The sequence below is a fragment of the Oncorhynchus tshawytscha genome, linkage group LG20 (assembly GCF_018296145.1).
Source record: "Oncorhynchus tshawytscha isolate Ot180627B linkage group LG20, Otsh_v2.0, whole genome shotgun sequence".
Lineage (NCBI taxonomy): Eukaryota > Metazoa > Chordata > Actinopteri > Salmoniformes > Salmonidae > Oncorhynchus > Oncorhynchus tshawytscha.
This window is the reverse complement of record NC_056448.1, coordinates 50,489,515-50,510,063: the sequence shown is the minus strand read 5'-3', so window position 1 is coordinate 50,510,063 and position 20,549 is coordinate 50,489,515. Positions and strand designations below refer to the sequence as shown.

At 44.6% G+C, this 20,549-nt stretch overlaps 1 protein-coding gene across 5 annotated transcripts in view; it reads left to right on the top strand.

Moving 5' to 3' along the window:
• LOC121840225 (interleukin-11 receptor subunit alpha-like) overlaps nt 1-17,439 on the top strand; it is a 62,402-nt gene extending 44,963 nt beyond the window's left edge. For 4 of the 5 annotated variants that reach the window (XM_042302795.1, XM_042302793.1, XM_042302792.1 and 1 more), the window contains exons 6-12: nt 5,109-5,275; nt 6,679-6,839; nt 7,903-8,047; nt 8,367-8,456; nt 13,734-13,833; nt 13,936-14,014; nt 16,024-17,439. In XM_042302795.1, coding sequence (XP_042158729.1) covers nt 5,109-5,275; nt 6,679-6,839; nt 7,903-8,047; nt 8,367-8,456; nt 13,734-13,833; nt 13,936-14,014; nt 16,024-16,206 — 925 coding nt within the window. In that variant the 3' untranslated portion in view covers nt 16,207-17,439. Of the gene's footprint in view, nt 1-5,108; nt 5,276-6,678; nt 6,840-7,902; nt 8,048-8,366; nt 8,457-13,733; nt 13,834-13,935; nt 14,015-16,023 lie in introns of those variants that run through there. The other variant, XM_042302794.1, reaches the window with a different exon arrangement.
• Nucleotides 17,440-20,549: the final 3,110 nt, after the last annotated feature.

Here is a 20,549-nt window from a genome sequence, read left to right as displayed (position 1 = left end):
CATACCCCTCCCGCTAGACTACTGACATAACCCCCTCACACTAGACTACTGACATAACCCCTAGACTACTGACATAACCCCTCACCAGACTACTGACGTAACCCCCTCACACCAGACTACTGACATAACCCTCCACCAGACTACTGACATAACCCCTCCCACCAGACTACTGACATAACCCCTCACTCTAGACTACTGACGTAACCCCTCCACCAGACTGACGTAACCTCCCGCTAGACTACTGACATAACCCACTCACACTGGACTACTGACCTGACCTTTCATGGACTACTGGCGTACACCCCTCGCTGGACTGCTGACCATAACCCATCACTAGACTACTGCATAACCCCTCACACTAGACTACTGACATAACTCTCACTAGACTACTGACATAACCCCTCACCGGACTACTGGCAACCCTCACACTAGGACTGCTGACATAACCCTCACGCTAGACTACTGACATAAACCCCTCACGCTAGACTACTGACATAACTCTCACGCTAGACTACTGACTAACTCTACTAGACTACTGACCATAACTCACGCTGGACTACTGACATAACCCCTCACGCTAGACTACTGATCATAACCCTCACGTTGGACCACTGACACACCCTCACGTCTAGACTACTGACATAACCCCTCACGCTAGACTACTGACATAACCCTCACGCTAGACTATTGACGTAACCTCTCACGCTAGACTCACTGACATAAAGCTCACTCACAAGCTAGACTCATTGACATAAATTCTCACGCTTTGGGACTATTGACATAATTCCTCTCACGACTAGACTATTGACATAACCTCACGCTAGACTACTGACATAACTCACGCTAGACTATTGATATACCTCCGCTTTAGACTATTGACATAACTCCTCACGCTAGACTATTGACATAACTCCTACGTCTAGACTATTGACATAGCTCTCACACTAGACTACTGACATAACCCCTCACATAGACTACTGTTATAACCCCTCACACTTTAGACCACTGACATAACCCCTCACTGGACTGCTGTTATAACCCTCACACTGGACTACTGTTGCCACCCCTCACACTGAACTACTGACATAAACCCCTCACTGGACTATGACGCAAACCCCTCCACTTCTGGACTGCTGCCAACCCCTCACGCTAGACTTACTGACGCCATAACCCCTCACGCCTGGACTACTGACGCCAACCCTCACGCTAGACTATTGACGCCGACCCTCACGCGACTAGACTATTGACATAACCCTCACACTGGACTATTGATATAACTCCCTCACGCTGGACTGCTGACAACCCTCACTGGACTTGATATAACCCTCACGCTGGACTGCTGACATAACCCTCACGCTGGACTATGACATAACGACCCTCACGCTGGACTACTGACATAACCACTACGTTTAGACTACTGACATAAATTCACTACGCTAGATCATTGACATAATACTTCACGCTTAGATTCATTGACATACCCCTTTACGTTAGATTCATTATTATAAATCTTTACGCTAGACTATTGACATAAACTCGTTGCTAGACTGGCTGACATAAACTCTCGTTGCGGATGGCATGACAGGAACTTTTAAGGATTATTGATAACATAATTCTCGTTGCGACTATTGATATAACTCGTTCGACATTGACAACTTCGTAGAGACTATTGATATATAATTGACATAAATTCCTCGCGCTAGACTACTGACATAAACCTCACGCTAGACCATTGACATAACCCACGCTAGACTACTGACATAACCCTCACACTAGACTCATTGACATAACCCTCTCACACATAGACTATTGACATAACCAGATAGACTATTGACATAACTCACACTAGACTATTGACATAACCTCTAGACTATTGACATAACCTCACACTAGATTACTGACATAACCCTTGGGACTATTGACATAACCTCACACTAGACTACTGACATAACCCCTAGACTACTGACATAACCCTCACACTAGACTACTGACATAACCCCTAGATTCATACATAACCTCACACTAGACTACTGACATAATTCCTAGACTACATTGACATAACTCCTCACGCTAGACTACTGACATAACCCCTCGCACTAGACTACTGACATAACCCCTCCGCTGACTACTGACATAACCTGCACTGAAATAACCCCTAGACTACTGACATAACCCCTCACGCTAGACTACTGACATAACCCCTCACGCTAGACTACTGCACATAACCCTCTCACTAGACTACTGACATAACCCCTCACACTAGACTACTGACTACTGATACACCCTCACACTAGACTACTGACATAAACCCTCTACGCTAGACTCATTGACATAACCCTCTCTGCATGGACTCATTGACATAACTCTCACGCTAGACTACTGACATAACCCCTCACGCTAGACTACTGACATAACCCTCACGCTAGACTACTGACATAACCCCTCACGCTAGACTACTGACATAACCCCTCACGCTAGACTACTGACATAACCCTCTCACGCTAGACTATTGACATAACCCTCACGCTAGACTACTGACATAACCCTCCTAGACTACTGACATAACTCCTCACACGACTACTGACATAACTCACGCTAGACTGACACGACAAGACGAGGACAAAAGACGTCTGAACTGCTATGCCACCTTGGATGAGCACAAGGTACTCTGTTTATAACAAGGTGTTGGTACTCTTTTTACAACAAGGTGTTGGTACTCTGTTTATAACAAGGTGTCGGTACTCTGTTTATAACAAGGTGTCGGTACTCTGTTTATAACAAGGTGTCGGTACTCTGTTTATAACAAGGTGTCGGTACTCTGTTTATAACAAGGTGTCGGTACTCTGTTTATAACAAGGTGCAGGAACTCATCAATGGTTTTGAGATAATATTCTATGAGGTGCAGCAACTCAAGCAGAAGAACATTTGAGACTCATGAAGTATGTATGAAGCGTCTCAGGGTGTTTTTAGCCAATTATTGTGAACAAAAGAGCCCCGAACTGAGAGGTGGTCTGAGCCCCCGAAGCGACCCGAACTGAGAGGTGGTCTGAGCCCCGAAGCGACCCGAACTGAGAGGTGGTCTGAGCCCCGAAGCGACCCCGAACTGAGAGGTGGTCTGAGCCCCGAAGCGACCCGAACTGAGAGGTGGTCTGAGCCCCGAAGCGACCCGAACTGAGAGGTGGTCTGAGCCCCCGAGCGACCCGAACTGAGAGGTGGTCTGAGCCCCCGAAGCGACCCCGAACTGAGAGGTGGTCCGAGCCCCCGAAGCGACCCGAACTGAGAGGACAATGTGAACACAAAACTCCCCAGGTTCACTCTTCATTATTCCTGCACCACACACTAGACTACTGACACAACCCCTCACACTAGACTACTGACACAACCCCTCACACTAGACTACTGACACAACCCCTCACACTAGACTACTGACACAACCCCTCACACTAGACTACTGACACAACCCCTCACGCTAGACTACTGACACAACCCCTCACGCTAGACTACTGACACAACCCCTCACGCTAGACTACTGACACAACCCCTCACGCTAGACTACTGACACAACCCCTCACGCTAGACTACTGACACAACCCCTCACACTAGACTACTGACACAACCCCTCACACTTTATTGCCTCTCATTGGTGCCACAAAAGAGAAGATGATGATGTACACGTCTGACCTCACTAATGCTCTCGTGGCTGAATGGAAACAAGTCCCTGCAGCAATGTTCCAACATCTAGTGGAAAGCCTTCCCAGAAGAGTGGAGGCTGTTATAGCAGCAAAGGGGGGACCAACTCAAGATTAATGCCCATGATTTTAGAATGAGATGTTGAGACGAGCAGATGTCCACAAACTTTTGGTAATGTAGTGTATTCTGTTACCAATCAAATGTGTATAGTATCTTCTGATTACAATTACAATGTCTCAAATTTAAACTAAATGCAATTGAATAGCTTCCAAAATAGCAGTAGGCATGTCTAGCTGTCCAATAATGCATTCTGATGGAATGGCTTGTCCTGCACTTTGTAAAATCCTAGAGTGCATTGTGGGAATTTTGGAAAAAGATCTTGGTTCCTTTCTAAATATAGCTATGTAAATGCAAAGATGACTTGGTTCACCAAAGAGAGTTCACAGAGTTCACTTTAAAGAGAACTGAGATGGGTTATTTTAAAGAGGACAATATGTGAAAACACCCTCAGAGTAGGATCATGTCTTCCTTTCAGATCATAGTAACATTGACATGGGGGAGATTATTCTAGATCAGCACTCATACATTGAGACGCAGACTCAGTTTGACAGGGAGCTTGATACTTACAGACTCAGTTTGACAGGGAGCTTGATACTTACAGACTCAGTTTGACAGGGAGCTTGATACTTACAGACTCAGTTTGACTCAGGACAGGGAGCTTGATACTTACAGACTCAGTTTGACAGGGAGCTTGATGACTCAGTTTGACAGGGAGCTTGACAGACTCAGTTTGACAGGGAGCTTGATACTTACAGACTCAGTTTGACAGGGAGCTTGATACTTACAGACTCAGTTTGACAGGGAGCTTGATACTTACAGACTCATATATGATGGGAGCAGAAATTATGTTGTTATTAATTGATCTCTCTCCTTCCCAGCAGCACCACAAGTGAATGACCACCTCTCTCCCTGTCCTTCCTCCTCTCCTGTCCTCTACCCACCTCTAGGGGTGTCTCCTTCCTCCTGTCCTCTACCCCCCTCTAGGGGTCTCCTTCCCATCAGCACCACAGGTGAATAACTGCCTCTCTTTCCTCTCCTTCCTCCTGTCCTGTCCTCTACCCCCCTCTAGGGGTGTCTCCTTCCCAGCAGCACCACAAGTGAATAACCACCTCTCTCCCTCCTCTCCTTCCTCCTGTCCTCTACCCCCCTCTAGGGGTGTCTCCTTCCTCCTGTCCTCTACCCCCCTCTAGGGGTCTCCTTCCCATCAGCACCACAGGTGAATAACTGCCTCTCTCCCTGTCCTTCCTCCTCTCCTGTCCTCTACCCCCCTCTAGGGGTGTCTCCTTCCCAGCAGCACCACAAGTGAATAACCACCTCTCTCCCTCCTCTCCTTCCTCCTGTCCTCTTCCCCCCTCCAGGGGTAATAAGAGCCAGGTGAGGATGTGTGTGGTGTCGTCCCCTCCCCAGAAGCAGTGCACCATCACAGACCCTACCATGTGGCAGCTCTACCACTATATCAACATCACCGAGACCAACCCTCTGGGGTCACAGACCACCATCATTCAGGTCAAGTTCCACAAGCTCTGTAGGTCACCTTCATATTTCCCGCTGTGTGTCTGTAGGTCAACCTCTCTGTAGGTCAACCTCTCTGTAGGTCAACCTCTCTGTAGGTCAACCTCTCTGTAGGTCAACCTCTGTAGGTCAACCTCTCTGTAGGTCAACCAGGTGTCAGAGTTATCCTCTGTAGGTCAACCTCTCTGTAGGTCAACCTCTCATCTGGACAGTGTGTCTGTAGGTCACCTTCACATTTCCCGCTGTGTCTCTGTAGGTCAACCTCTCTGTAGGTCAACCTCTCTGTAGGTCAACCTCTGATCTCTTTCTGTGTTGGTCTTACTGTGTCTGTCTGTCTTACCCTAACCTTATTTAATAACCTTGTCATGTTGTGTCTTCAGTCATCACAAGTGTTAGTTATTGACTCTTAACTGCCTTCTGTCTGTGTGTATCTTTAATAGTGTGTTCCTCACCCCCTCCCCCCTCCCTCTCTCTCTCACCCCCTCCCTCCCTCCCTCTCTCACCCCCCCCTCTCTCCCTCTCTCACCCCCCTCTCTCTCTCTCTCTCTCTCTCTCACCCCCCCTCCCTCCCTCTCTCACCCCCCCCTCTCTCTCTCACCCCCTCTCTCTCACCCCTCTCTCTCTCTCACCCCTCTCTCCCTCTCTCTCTCACCCCTCTCTCTCTCTCTCTCTCTCACCCCCTCCCTCCCTCTCTCACCCCCCCTCTCCCTCTCTCACCCCCTCTCTCTCTCTCTCTCACCCCCTCTCCCTCTCTCTCTCACCCCCTCTCTCTCCTCTCTGTCTCTCTCTCTCTCTCTCACCCCTCCCCCTCCCTCTCTCACCCCCCCCTCTCTCTCTCTCTCTCTCTCCACCCCTCTCTCTCTCACCCCTCTCTCTCTCTCTCTCTCTCTCTCACCCCTCTCTCTCTCTCTCTCTCTCTCACCCATCTCGCCCCCCTCTCTCTCTCTCTCACCCATCTCGCCCCCTCTCTGTCTCTCTCCCCCTCTCTCTCCTCTCTGTCTCTCGCTCTCTCTCTCTCTCTCTCACCCCCTCCCTCCCTCTCTCCCACCCCTCCTCTCTCTCTCTCTCACCCCTCTCTCTCTCTCTCTCTCTCTCTCTCTCTCTCACCCATCTCTCTCTCTCTCTCTCACCCATCTCGCCCCCTCTCTCTCTCTCTCACCCATCTCTCTCTCTCTCTCTCACCCATCTCGCCCCCTCTCTCTCTCTCTCACCCATCTCGCCCCCTCTCTGTCTCTCTCCCCCTCTCTCTCCTCTCTGTCTCTCGCTCTCTCTCTCTCTCTCTCACCCCCCTCCCTCCCTCTCTCACCCCCTCTCTCTCTCTCTCACCCCCCTCTCTCTCTCTCTCTCACCCCCCTCTCTCTCTCCTCTCTGTCTCTCGCTCTCTCTCTCTCTCTGCTCTGTGTGTTTACAGTGCAGCCAGACCCCCAGAGGCAGTAACAGCAGTGGGGATGGTAGGATATCCCATGAGGCTCCAGGTGTACTGGACGAACCCTGCCTCCTGGCTCCACGACGCTGTGCCCTTCCCCCTCCACTTCCAGCTCCGCTACCGTCCTGTAGGATCCAGCATCTGGTCTACCGTCAGTTCCTCTAGTCATCATACTGAATATTATATTATGGCAGTCAGTTATCCTACCCACTAATTATATTATATTAGTCAGATCCTATACTATCCTACCCACTAATTATATTATATTAGTCAGATCCTATACTATCCTACCCACTAATTATATTATATTAGTCAGATCCTATACTATCCTACCCACTAATTATATTATATTAGTCAGATCCTATACTATCCTACCCACTAATTATATTATATTAGTCAGATCCTATACTATCCTACCCACTAATTATATTATATTAGTCAGATCCTATACTATCCTACCCACTAATTTTATTATATTAGTCAGATCCTATACTATCCTACCCACTAATTATATTATATTAGTCAGATCCTATACTATCCTACCCACTAATTATATTATATTAGTCAGATCCTATACTATCCTACCCACTAATTATATTATATTAGTCAGATCCTATACTATCCCACCCACTAATTATATTATATGATTTTAAACAAACCAAATTTGTCTACAGTCCTCCTATCTGACTGTGTTTGGTCTACAGTCAGTCCTATCTGACTGTGTTTGGTCTACAGTCAGTCCTATCTGACTGTGTTTTGGTCTACAGTCAGTCCTATCTGACTGTGTTTGGTCTACAGTCAGTCCTATCTGACTGTGTTTTGGTCTACAGTCAGTCCTATCTGACTGTGTTTTGGTCTACAGCCAGTCCTTTCTGACTGTGTTTTGGTCTACAGTCAGTCCTATCTGACTGTGTTTGGTCTACAGTCAGTCCTATCTGACTGTGTTTTGGTCTACAGTCTGTCCTCCTATCTGACTGTGTTTGGTCTACAGTCTGTCCTCCTATCTGACTGTGTTTTCGTCCACAGTCAGTCCTATCTGACTGTGTTTTGGTCTATAGTCTGTCCTCCTATCTGACTGTGTTTTCGTCCACAGTCAGTCCTATCTGACTGTGTTTTGGTCTACATTCAGTCCTATCTGACTGTGTTTTGGTCTACATTCAGTCCTCCTATCTGACTGTGTTTTGGTCTCTAACTTCATCTATCTTCACCCCCAGGTGGAGTCTAAGGCCAGTGCCCTGCTCATAACCGACGCCCTTGCTGGCCACGCCCACCAGCTACAGGTGAGAGCCCAGGACGAGATCAACCCAGACAGCCAGTGGAGTGACTGGAGCCCCCTGCTGCAGGCCTGGCCATGGAGCGGTGAGAATACTACTGCATACTACACACTAGCACATAGTACTAATGTGTTCCAGATGGCCCTCTATTCCCTATATACTGCTACTTTTAACCAGGACCTGTCTACAACTGGACCTTTATTAGGCCCAGAACAGTGTTTGAATAGACTTTAATTTCTCCGTAGTGTTACACAGTTACTTGGTCAGCGGTGTTATCTGTGAAAGTTACTTGGTCAGCGGTGTTATCTGTGAAAGTTACTTGGTCAGCGGTGTTATCTGTGAAAGTTACTTGGTCAGCGGTGTTATCTGTGAAAGACAGCATCGTTATGTGGTGAATCCCACAGGTTGCACAGCAGATCCAACTGAACAAACCGTCCCTGTAGACTACAATGACGAAGATGCGGAGCCCTCTACAGCCAACACCAAGTCAGAGAGTAAGTCGCTTTTTCTAAGCCAGAACAGCCCATATCTTCTGTTTCTGTATACATCAGTCTCTATATACATCAGTCTCTATATACATCAGTCTCTATATACATCAGTCTCTACATACAGTGCCTTGCGAAAGTATTCGGCCCCCTTGAACTTTGCGACCTTTTGCCACATTTCAGGCTTCAAACATAAAGATATAAAACTGTATTTTTTTGTGAAGAATCAACAACAAGTGGGACACAATCATGAAGTGGAACGACATTTATTGGATATATCAAACTTTTTTAACAAATCAAAAACTGAAAAATTGGGCGTGCAAAATTATTCAGCCCCCTTAAGTTAATACTTTGTAGCGCCACCTTTTGCTGCGATTTCAGCTGTAAGTCGCTTGGGGTATGTCTCTATCAGTTTTGCACATCGAGAGACTGAAATTTTTTCCCATTCCTCCTTGCAAAACAGCTCGAGCTCAGTGAGGTTGGATGGAGAGCATTTGTGAACAGCAGTTTTCAGTTCTTTCCACAGATTCTCGATTGGATTCAGGTCTGGACTTTGACTTGGCCATTCTAACACCTGGATATGTTTATTTTTGAACCATTCCATTGTAGATTTTGCTTTATGTTTTGGATCATTGTCTTGTTGGAAGACAAATCTCTGTCCCAGTCTCAGGTCTTTTGCAGACTCCATCAGGTTTTCTTCCAGAATGGTCCTGTATTTGGCTCCATCCATCTTCCCATCAATTTTAACCATCTTCCCTGTCCCTGCTGAAGAAAAGCAGGCCCAAACCATGATGCTGCCACCACCATGTTTGACAGTGGGGATGGTGTGTTCAGGGTGATGAGCTGTGTTGCTTTTACGCCACACATAACGTTTTGCATTGTTGCCAAAATGTTCAATTTTGGTTTCATCTGACCAGAGCACCTTCTTCCACATGTTTGGTGTGTCTCCCAGGTGGCTTGTGGCAAACTTTAAACTACACTTTTTATGGATATCTCTTAAGAAATGGCTTTCTTCTTGCCACTCTTCCATAAATGCCAGATTTGTGCAATATACGACTGATTGTTGTCCTATGGACAGAGTCTCCCACCTCAGCTGTAGATCTCTGCAGTTCATCCAGAGTGATCATGGGCCTCTTGGCTGCATCTCTGATCAGTCTTCTCCTTGTATGAGCTGAAAGTTTAGAGGGACGGCCAGGTCTTGGTAGATTTGCAGTGGTCTGATACTCCTTCCATTTCAATATTATCGCTTGCACAGTGCTCCTTGGGATGTTTAAAGCTTGGGAAATCTTTTTGTATCCAAATCCGGCTTTAAACTTCTTCACAACAGTATCTCGGACCTGCCTGGTGTGTTCCTTGTTCTTCATGATGCTCTCTGCGCTTTTAACGGACCTCTGAGACTATCACAGTGCAGGTGCATTTATACGGAGACTTGATTACACACAGGTCGATTGTATTTATCATCATTAGTCATTTAGGTCAACATTGGATCATTCAGAGATCCTCACTGAAGAGAGTTTGCTGCACTGAAAGTAAAGGGGCTGAATAATTTTGCACGCCCAATTTTTCAGTTTTTGATTTGTTAAAAAAGTTTGAAATATCCAATAAATGTCGTTCCACTTCATGATTGTGTCCCACTTGTTGTTGATTCTTCACAAAAAAATACAGTTTTATATCTTTATGTTTGAAGCCTGAAATGTGGCAAAAGGTCGCAAAGTTCAAGGGGGCCGAATACTTTCGCAAGACACTGTACATCAGCTCTATATACATCGGTCTCTATATACATCAGTCTCTATATACATCGGTCTCTATATACATCAGTCTCTATATACATCAGTCTCTATATACGTCAGTCTCTATATACATCAGTCTCTGTATACATCAGCTCTATATACATTTATACATCAGTCTCTATATATATCAGTCTCTATATACATGTATACATCAGTCTCTAAATACATCAGTCTCTGTATACATCAGTCTCTGTATACATCAGTCTCTATATACATCAGTCTCTAAATACATCAGTCTCTATATACATCAGTCTGTATATACATCAGTCTCTGTATACATCAGTCTCTGTATATACATCAGTCTCTAAATACATGTATACATCAGTCTCTATATACATCAATCTGTATATACATCAGTCTCTAAATACATGTATACATCAGTCTCTATATACATCAGTCTGTATATACATCAGTCTCTGTATACATCAGTCTCTATATACATCAGTCTCTAAATACATCAGTCTCTATATACATCAGTCTGTATATACATCAGTCTCTGTATACATCAGTCTCTGTATATACATCAGTCTCTAAATACATGTATACATCAGTCTCTATATACATCAGTCTGTATATACATCAGTCTCTGTATACATCAGTCTCTATATACATCAGTCTCTATATACATCAGTCTCTATATACATCAGTCTCTATATACATCAGTCTCTATATACATCAGTCTCTATATACATCAGTCTCTAAATACATCAGTCTCTATATACATCAGTCTGTATATACATCAGTCTCTGTATACATCAGTCACTGTATATACATCAGTCTCTAAATACATGTATACATCAGTCTCTATATACATCAGTCTGTATATACATCAGTCTCTATATACATCAGTCTCTATATACATCAGTCTGTATATACATCAGTCTCTATATACATCAGTCTGTATATACATCAGTCTCTGTATACATCAGTCTCTGTATACATAGTCTCTGTATACATCAGTCTCTAAATACATCAGTCTCTATATACATCAGTCTGTATATACATCAGTCTCTGTATACATCAGTCACTGTATATACATCAGTCTCTAAATACATGTATACATCAGTCTCTATATACATCAGTCTGTATAAACATCAGTCTCTATATACATCAGTCTCTATATACATCAGTCACTATTTACACTACCGTTCAAAAGTTTGGGGTCACTTAGAAATGTCCTTGTTTTTGAAAGAAAAGCAAATTTTTTGTCTATTAAAATAACATCAAATAGACGTTATTAATGTTGTAAATTACTATTGTAGCTGGAAACGGCAGATTTTTTATGGAATATCTACACAGGCATACAGATGCCCATTATCAGCAACCATCCCTCCTGTGTTCCAATGGCACATTGTGATAGCTAATCCAAGTTTATAATTTTAAAAGGCTAATTGGTCATTAGAAAACCCTTTAGCAATTATGTTAGCACAGCTGAAAACTGTTGTGCTCATTAAAGAAGCAATAAAACTGGCCTTCTTTAGACTCGTTGAGTATCTGGAGCATCAGCATTTGTGGGTTCAATTGCAGGCTCAAAATGGCCAGAAACAAAGACCTTTCCTCTGAAACTCGTCAGTCTGTTCTTGTTCTGAGAAATGAAGGTTATTCCATGTGAGAAATTGCCAAGAAACTGAAGATCTCGTACAAGGCTATGTACTACTCCCTTCACAGAACAGCACAAACTGGCTCTAACCAGAATAGAAAGAGGAGTGGGAGGCCCCGGTGCACAACTGAGCAAATGGACAAGTACTTTAAAGTGTCTAGTTTGAGAAACAGACGCCTCACAAGTCCTCAACTGGCAGCTTCATTAAATAGTACCCGCCAAACCCCAGTCTCAACATCAACAGTGAAGATGCGACTCCGGAATGCTGGCCTTCTAGGCAGAGATGCAAAGAAAAAGCCATATCTCAGACTAGCCAATAAAAATAAAATATTAAGATGGGCAAAATAACACAGACACAGGACAGAGGAACTCTGAGTCACCTCTTCACTGTTGACGTTGAGATAGGTGTTTTGTACGTACTATTTAAAGAAGCTGCCAGTTGAGGACTTGTCTGTTATCTCTCTCCTGATCTCTGTCTTCTGTTCTCTCTCTCCTTATCTCTGTCTTCTGTTCTCTCTCTCCTGATCTCTGTCTTCTGTCCCCTCTCTCTCCTGATCTCTGTCTTCTGTTCCCTCTCTCTCCTGATCTCTGTCTTCTGTTCCCTCTCTCTCCTGATCTCTGTCTTCTGTTCCCTCTCTCTCCTGATCTGTCTTCTGTTCCCTCTCTCTCCTGATCTCTGTCTTCTGTTCCCTCTCTCTCTGATCTCTGTCTTCTGTTCCCTCTCTCTCCTGATCTCTGTCTTCTGTTCCCTCTCTCTCCTGATTTCTGTCTTCTGTTCCCTCTCTCTCTGATCTGATCTTTGTCTTATGTCCCCCCTCTCTCTCCTGATCTATGTCTTCTGTTCCCTCTCTCTCCTGATCTATGTCTTCTGTTCCCTCTCTCTCTGATCTATGTCTTCTGTTCCCTCTCTCTCCTGATCTATGTCTTCTGTTCCCTCTCTCTGATCTCTGATCTGTCTTCTGTTCCCTCTCTCTCCTGATCTGTCTTCTGTTCCCTCTCTCTCCTCTCTCTCCTGATCTCTGTCTTCTGTTCTCTCTCTCCTGATCTCTGTCTTCTGTTCCCTCTCTCTCCTGATCTCTGTCTTCTGTTCCCTCTCTCTCCTGATCTCTGTCTTCTGTTCCCTCTCTCTCCTGATCTCTGTCTTCTGTTCCCCCTCTCTCTCCTGATCTCTGTCTTCTGTTCCCTCTCTCTCCTGATCTCTGTCTTCTGTTCCCTCTCTCTCCTGATTTCTGTCTTCTGTTCCCTCTCTCTCCTGATCTTTGTCTTATGTCCCCTCTCTCTCCTGATCTATGTCTTCTGTTCCCTCTCTCTCCTGATCTATGTCTTCTGTTCCCTCTCTCTCCTGATCTATGTCTTCTGTTCCCTCTCTCCTGATCTCTGTCTTCTGTTCCCTCTCTCTCCTGATCTCTGTCTTCTGTTCCCTCTCTCTCCTGATCTGTCTTCTGTTCCCTCTCTCTCCTGATCTGTCTTCTGTTCCCTCTCTCTCCTGATCTGTCTTCTGTTCCCTCTCTCTCCTGATCTGTCTTCTGTTCCCTCTCTCTCCTGATCTGTCTTCTGTTCCCTCTCTCTCCTGATCTGTCTTCTGTTCTCTCTCTCTCCCAATCTCTGTCTTCTGTTCTCTCTCCTGATCTCTGTCTTCTGTTCTCTGTCTTCTGTTTTCTCTCTTCTGTTCCCTCTCTCTCCTGATCTCTGTCTTCTGTTCTCTCTCCTGATCTCTGTCTTCTGTTCTCTGTCTTCTGTTTTCTCTCTTCTGTTCCCTCTCTCTCCTGATCTCTGTCTTCTGTTCTCTCTCCTGATCTCTGTCTTCTGTTCTCTGTCTTCTGTTTTCTCTCTTCTGTTCCCTCTCTCTCCTGATCTCTGTCTTCTGTTCTCTCTCTCCTGCTCTCTCTCCTCTAGATTCGGAGGATGATGGTGGTAGTCTCGGAGTGGTGATATTTCTGTCCCTGTTTGCTGTCATCATCATTGTCTTGTTGTCCTCTCTATTTGTCCTCATGTGGTGAGATATGTCCTCCTGCATGTCTACATCAGTTTACTATGTTCTCTAACAACTGAATTGAACAATTCCTTCATCTTGAATTATCTTATGTTTGTTGTCTAGGGTGAGGCAATGGAGACGGGACAATGTGACACGACAGGAACTGACCTCAATGTTGAAGATGAAGTCCTGCATATCTGAAGTGAGTCAGACCCCTATCAATGTCACTGCATGTTGTTACAGACCCTCTCTACTCTACGGCTGTTGTGACTCAGAGCCCTGCTGTAGTGTAATATGGCTCTGTACTGAAGTGGTATTCTACTGTTCTACAACTGAGTTATCCTGCTGGCAGGACCGGTTTATTAGCCTGGATAATGTCTAGGTTGTTCTGTATAAGGACAGGTTTATTAGCCTGGATAATGTCTAGGTTGTTCTGTATCAGGACAGGTTTATTAGCCTGGATAATGTCTAGGTTGTTCTGTTTCAGGACAGGTTTATTAGCCTGGATAATGTCTAGGTTGTTCTATATCAGGACAGGTTTATGAGCCTGGATAATGTCTAGGTTGTTCTATATCAGGACAGGTTTATTAGCCTGGATAATGTGTAGGGTTGTTCTCTATCAGGACAGGTTTATTAGCCTGGATAATGTCTAGGTTGTTCTAGATCAGGACAGGTTCATTAGCCTGGATAATGTGTAGGTTGTTCTCTATCAGGACAGGTTTATTAGCCTGGATAATGCTAAATAATGTTCAGGTTGTTCTAGAACAGGACAGGTTTATTAGCCTGGATAATGCTGCATAATGTCTAGGTTGTTCTATGTTAGGACAGGTTTATGAGCCTGGATAATGTGTAGGTTGTTCTAGATCACGACAGGTTTATTAGCCTGGATAATGTGTATGTTGTTCTAGGGCAGGACAGGTTTATTAGCCTGGATAATGTCTAGGTTGTTCTATATCAGGACAGTGTTATAGAGGTTGTTCTAGGGTAGCACATCCTCTCGGCCTGGGTGTGGTGGTTGGGGAATATGAGGGTTAGGTGGGGGGGGGGTGTTGTCTCTGGCTGAAATAGTGAAACAGTAGAAGTTGAGTTTTCCTGTGCAGTCGGGAAGGATGTCCTCCTCCAATATGCTGCATAGTAAAACAGAACCAGCAGTGAGTGAACTACAGCAGGGATCAACTACACTCAACAAAAATATAAACACAACATGTAAAGTGTTGGTCCCATGTTTCATGAGCTGAAATTAAAGAACCCAGAAATCTTCCAAACACAAAAAAAAGTATTTCCCTCAAATTCTGTGAACAAATGTGTTTACACCTCTATTCGTGTGCTGGGGATAATAAAAGGCCACTAAAATGTGCAGTTTTGTCACACAACACAATGCCACATATCTCTCAAGTTTTGAGGGAGTGTACAATTGGCATTGTTTCTAAACACATCTACATACATGTACATACATACACATACTGTGACTACAGCTAGTCCTGAATTAATCCTGAATAATAATGAGTCAGATGGTTAGACTGCAGGAACGTCCACCAGAGCTGTTACTATAAACCAGTAACTCTGTAGTATCACTTTTACTACAACTGTGAGCAGCCATTGTTTTGACTATAACCTTAACTATGAGGTTATTTCTGTGTTGTTCCTCTTTTCCTCCTCTCTTCTCTCTTCTCTCCTCCTCTTTCCTCTCCTCCTCTCTCCTCTCCTCCTCTCTTCTCTCCTCTGCTCTTCTCTCCTCTTCTCCTCTCTTCTCTCCTCCTCTCTTCTCTCCTCCTCTCTTCTCTCCTCCTCTCTTCTCTTCTCTTCTCTCCTCTCCTCCTCTCTTCTCTTCTCTCCTCCTCTCTTCTCTTCTCTCCTCCTCTCTCCTCCTCTCTTCTCTCCTCTCCTCCTCTCTTCTCTCCTCCTCTCTTCTCTTCTCTCCTCATCTCCTCCCCTCCTCTCCTCTTCTCCTCTCTTCCTTTCTTCTATCCTCCTCCTCTCCTCCTCTCTTCTTTCCTCCTCCTCTTCTCTCCTCCTCTTCTCTCTTCCTCTCTCTCTCTCTCCTCTCTCCTCCTCTCTTCTCTCCTCCTCTCTCCTCTCTTTCCTCCTCCTCTCTTCTCTCCTCTTCTCTCCTCTCTTCTCTCCTTGTCTCTTCTCTCCTCCTTCTCCTTCCTCTCCTGTTCTCTGCAACTTAACTTCCCTCCTCCTCCTCCTCCTCCCTTCTCTCCTCAGCCTAGGTTGGCCCCTCCTCTCCACCAGGCCATACCTCTACCAGCTGTCTGCAGCGTCCACAACACACTACCCACAACCTACCAGGAGACTCATCACGCTACCCACAACCTACCAGGAGACTCACCACGCTACCCACAACCTACCAGGAGACTCCCCACGCTGCCAACAACCCATCTGGAGTGAGTGCTTGGCCTGGTCGCTGCCTGCCGATAGACAGACATGATGGACCGACTGACTGACTCCTCCCACTGGAGTTCAACCTCTTCTGATTGGCTGTGGGCCTCAGTGACAGTACAGCACCAGTAAACATGAAGTCAAAGGAAGGAGGGATTAGTATCTGTCTGTCTCCTCCCCTGACTGACTGACTGAACAAGGTTCACATTGTATTCCTGATGATGGTCCTTTATTACTCGTGACTAATGGAATGCTGAAAGAGGAGAAGAAGAAACAGAGTTTTCCAATTTGCTAAAGCAAAAGGCATTACCGATATATAGACCGATTGGCCGTATAGACAGGTTATAAACAGGTTATAAAGAGGTTATAGACAGGTTGTGGAGAAGTTATAGACCGATTGGCAGTATAGACAGGTTATAAACAGGTTGGCATTCTCTTAACTTCAGCAGAAAAAGAGAAGGAACACTCTGCAAGGCTACTGCTATTAGTCAGTGGTTGAGAAAGAGGAGTCCTGTCATTTCCATGCTGACCAGTCACAAACAGTGTCAGGACGATGTCCTAACTTAATGTGTGTATGTGGGTAGCTTGAGGTTACATTGGTCTGGGAACAGTTATCCTCTCTCCCGACCCCCACCAGAAGTGATGTGGCCCCACCTGGGAAAGAGGACCTGATGTAGTAACTGTCACCCACCCATTATGAGAGGTCTCTACCACTTCAGATACAACCAGCATGACATCAGTTCTCCTCCGTCCCATTTCCCAACATCCCACAGCGTTATTCTGCTCTAAATGACAGTGATAGTGATGTTATTTGTTGGTTCTTTACATCGCTGTGTAGTCATGGGAAACACAAGGTGTCTTTACTTAAAGAGTTAAAGCCTCGCTGGGTGTCTTTGAGGACTGCAAGGTTCTCTCCAGCTAGTACCTATGCATGGATCCTGTTGAAGCTTCTTCTGTGTTCTGTCTTAACCAACAGAGTTAAATGTAGTTCATGTATATATTCTGTTGTTTTTAGAGGCTGTTCCACTGTGCACCATTCCCCAGTCATTGATATGAAGCTCTAATGCACTAGATGTCCCAGTGTGTTTGTTCCTATACATCCCAATTGGCACCCTGTGCCCTAAATACAGTGAGCTCTAAAAGAAATGGGACAGTGACATTTTTATTGTTGGATGCATTTGCTATTTGTTTTGGTTGTGTTTTAGATCATTTACCCAATAATAATGTGTGGTAAATCATGCATTCTGTCATTTTGGAGTCCCTTTTATTTTAAATAAGGATAGAATGTTTCTAAACACTTCTACATACATGTGGATGCTACTGTGACTACAGTCCTGAATTAATCCTGAATAATAATGAGTCAGATGGTTAGACACAATATCATACTTTTTTTTATTGTGAGAGAATGTCTATCCAAGATGTTCTCAGAGGAAGTCAACAATTTCCATAACATACTGAATCCTACAGCTGTCACCATTCTGTTCCCATAACATACTGAATCCTACAGCTGTCACCATTCAGTTCCCATAACATACTGAATCTTACAGCTGTCACCATTCTGTTTCCATAACATACTGAATCCTACAGCTGTCACCATTCTGTTTCCATAACATACTGAGTCCTACAGCTGTCACCATTCAGTTCCCATAACATACTGAATCCTACAGCTGTCACCATTCAGTTCCCATAACATACTGAATCCTACAGCTGTCACCATTCAGTTCCCATAACATACTGAATCCTACAGCTGTCACCATTCAGTTCCCATAACATACTGAGTCCTACAGCTGTCACCATTCAGTTCCCATAACATACTGAATCCTACAGCTGTCACCATTCAGTTTGAGCATCAGAGCCGGTGTAGTACGAGTCAAACACCCTGCTACAGCTCCAACACCCTGCTACAGCTCCAACACCCTGCTACAGCTCCAACACCCTGCTACAGCTCCAACACCCTGCTACATCTCCAACACCCTGCTACATCTCCAACAGCTCCAACACCTTGCTACATCTCCAATACCCTACTACATCTCCAACAGCCTGCTACAGCTCCAACAGCTCCAACACCCTGCTACATCTCCAACACCCTGCTACATCTCCAACACCCTGCTACATCTCCAACACCCTGCTACATCTCCAACATCTCCAACACCCTGCTACATCTCCAACACCCTGCTACATCTCCAACAGCTCCAACACCCTGCTACATCTCCAACACCCTGCTACAGCTCCAACAGCTCCAACACCCTGCTACATCTCCAACACCCTGCTACATCTCCAACACCCTGCTACATCTCCAACACCCTGCTACATCTCCAACATCTCCAACACCCTGCTACATCTCCAACACCCTGCTACAGCTCCAACAGCTCCAACACCCTGCTACATCTCCAACACCCTGCTACAGCTCCAACACCCTGCTACATCTCCAACACCCTGCTACATCTCCAACACCCTGCTACATCTCCAACATCTCCAACACCCTGCTACATCTCCAACACCCTGCTACAGCTCCAACAGCTCCAACACCCTGCTACATCTCCAACACCCTGCTACATCTCCAACACCCTGCTACATCTCCAACACCCTGCTACATCTCCAACACCCTGCTACAGCTCCAACACCCTGCTACAGCTCCAACACCCTGCTACATCTCCAACAGCTCCAACACCCTGCTACATCTCCAACACCCTGCTACAGCTCCAACATCTCCAACACCCTGCTACATCTCCAACACCCTGCTACAGCTCCAACACCCTGCTACAGCTCCAACACCCTGCTACAGCTCCAACACCCTGCTACATCTCCAACACCCTGCTACATCTCCAACACCCTGCTACATCTCCAACACCCTGCTACATCTCCAACACCCTGCTAGAGCTCCAACACCCTGCTAGAGCTCCAACACCCTGCTAGAGCTCCAACACCCTGCACTTTTGGGAAAATAATGGTTTAATCCAGTCTCTTTTTAACATAAGATAGCAATATGAAAATACATGATTTAAAACATAAAATAGTTACAAATTCAATAAATAATATTTGAACAAATCAAATGCTAAAATTAATATTGCATTAGCACACATTGTAAAAACCAGCCGCGATAATTTCAGTTGATGCAGAAAGACAATGGACATGGTAGATATTTTACCATTATGCTCTCCTCTAAGACAATGTGTAGGCCTGCTTGTCCTTACACATGGTAAATACATTCATCCTGCTTGTCCTTACACATGGTAAATATATTAATCCTGCTTGTCCTTACACATGGTAAATATATTCATCCTGCTTGTCCTTACACATGGTAAATATATTAATCCTGCTTGTCCTTACACATGGTAAATATATTCATCCTGCTTGTCCTTACACATGGTAAATATATTCATCCTGCTTGTCCTTACACATGGTAAATATATTAATCCTGCTTGTCCTGGTACACATCCTGGTAAATATATTTCATCCTGCTTGTCCTTAATCCATCCTGCTTGTCCTTACACATGGTAAATATATTCATCCTGCTTGTCCTTACACATGGTAAATATATTCATCCTGCTTGTCCTTACACATGGTAAATATATTCATCCTGCTTGTCCTTACACATGGTAAATATATTCATCCTGCTTGTCCTTACACATGGTAAATACATTCATCCTGCTTGTCCTTACACATGGTAAATATATTCATCCTGCTTGTCCTTACACATGGTAAACACATTCATCCTGCTTGTGTTTACACATGGTAAATATATTCATCCTGCTTGTCCTTACACATGGTAAATATATTAATCCTGCTTGTCCTTACACATGGTAAATATATTCATCCTGCTTGTCCTTACACATGGTAAACACATTCATCCTGCTTGTCCTTACACATGGTAAACACATTCATCCTGCTTGTCCTTACACATGGTAAATACATTCATCCTGCTTGTCCTTACACATGGTAAATATATTCATCCTGCTTGTCCTTACACATGGTAAATACATTCATCCTGCTTGTCCTTACACATGGTAAACACATTCATCCTGCTTGTCCTTACACATGGTAAATATATTCATCCTGCTTGTCCTTACACATGGTAAATATATTAATCCTGCTTGTCCCTTACACATGGTAAATATATTAATCCTGCTTGTCCTTACACATGGTAAATATATTAATCCTGCTTGTCCACATTACACATGGTAAATATATTAATCCTGCTTGTCCTTACACATGGTAAATATATTAATCCTGCTTGTTACACATGGTAAATATATTAATCCTGCTTGTCCTTACACATGGTAAATATATTAATCCTGCTTGTCCTTACACATGGTAAATATATTAATCCTGCTTGTCCTTACACATGGTAA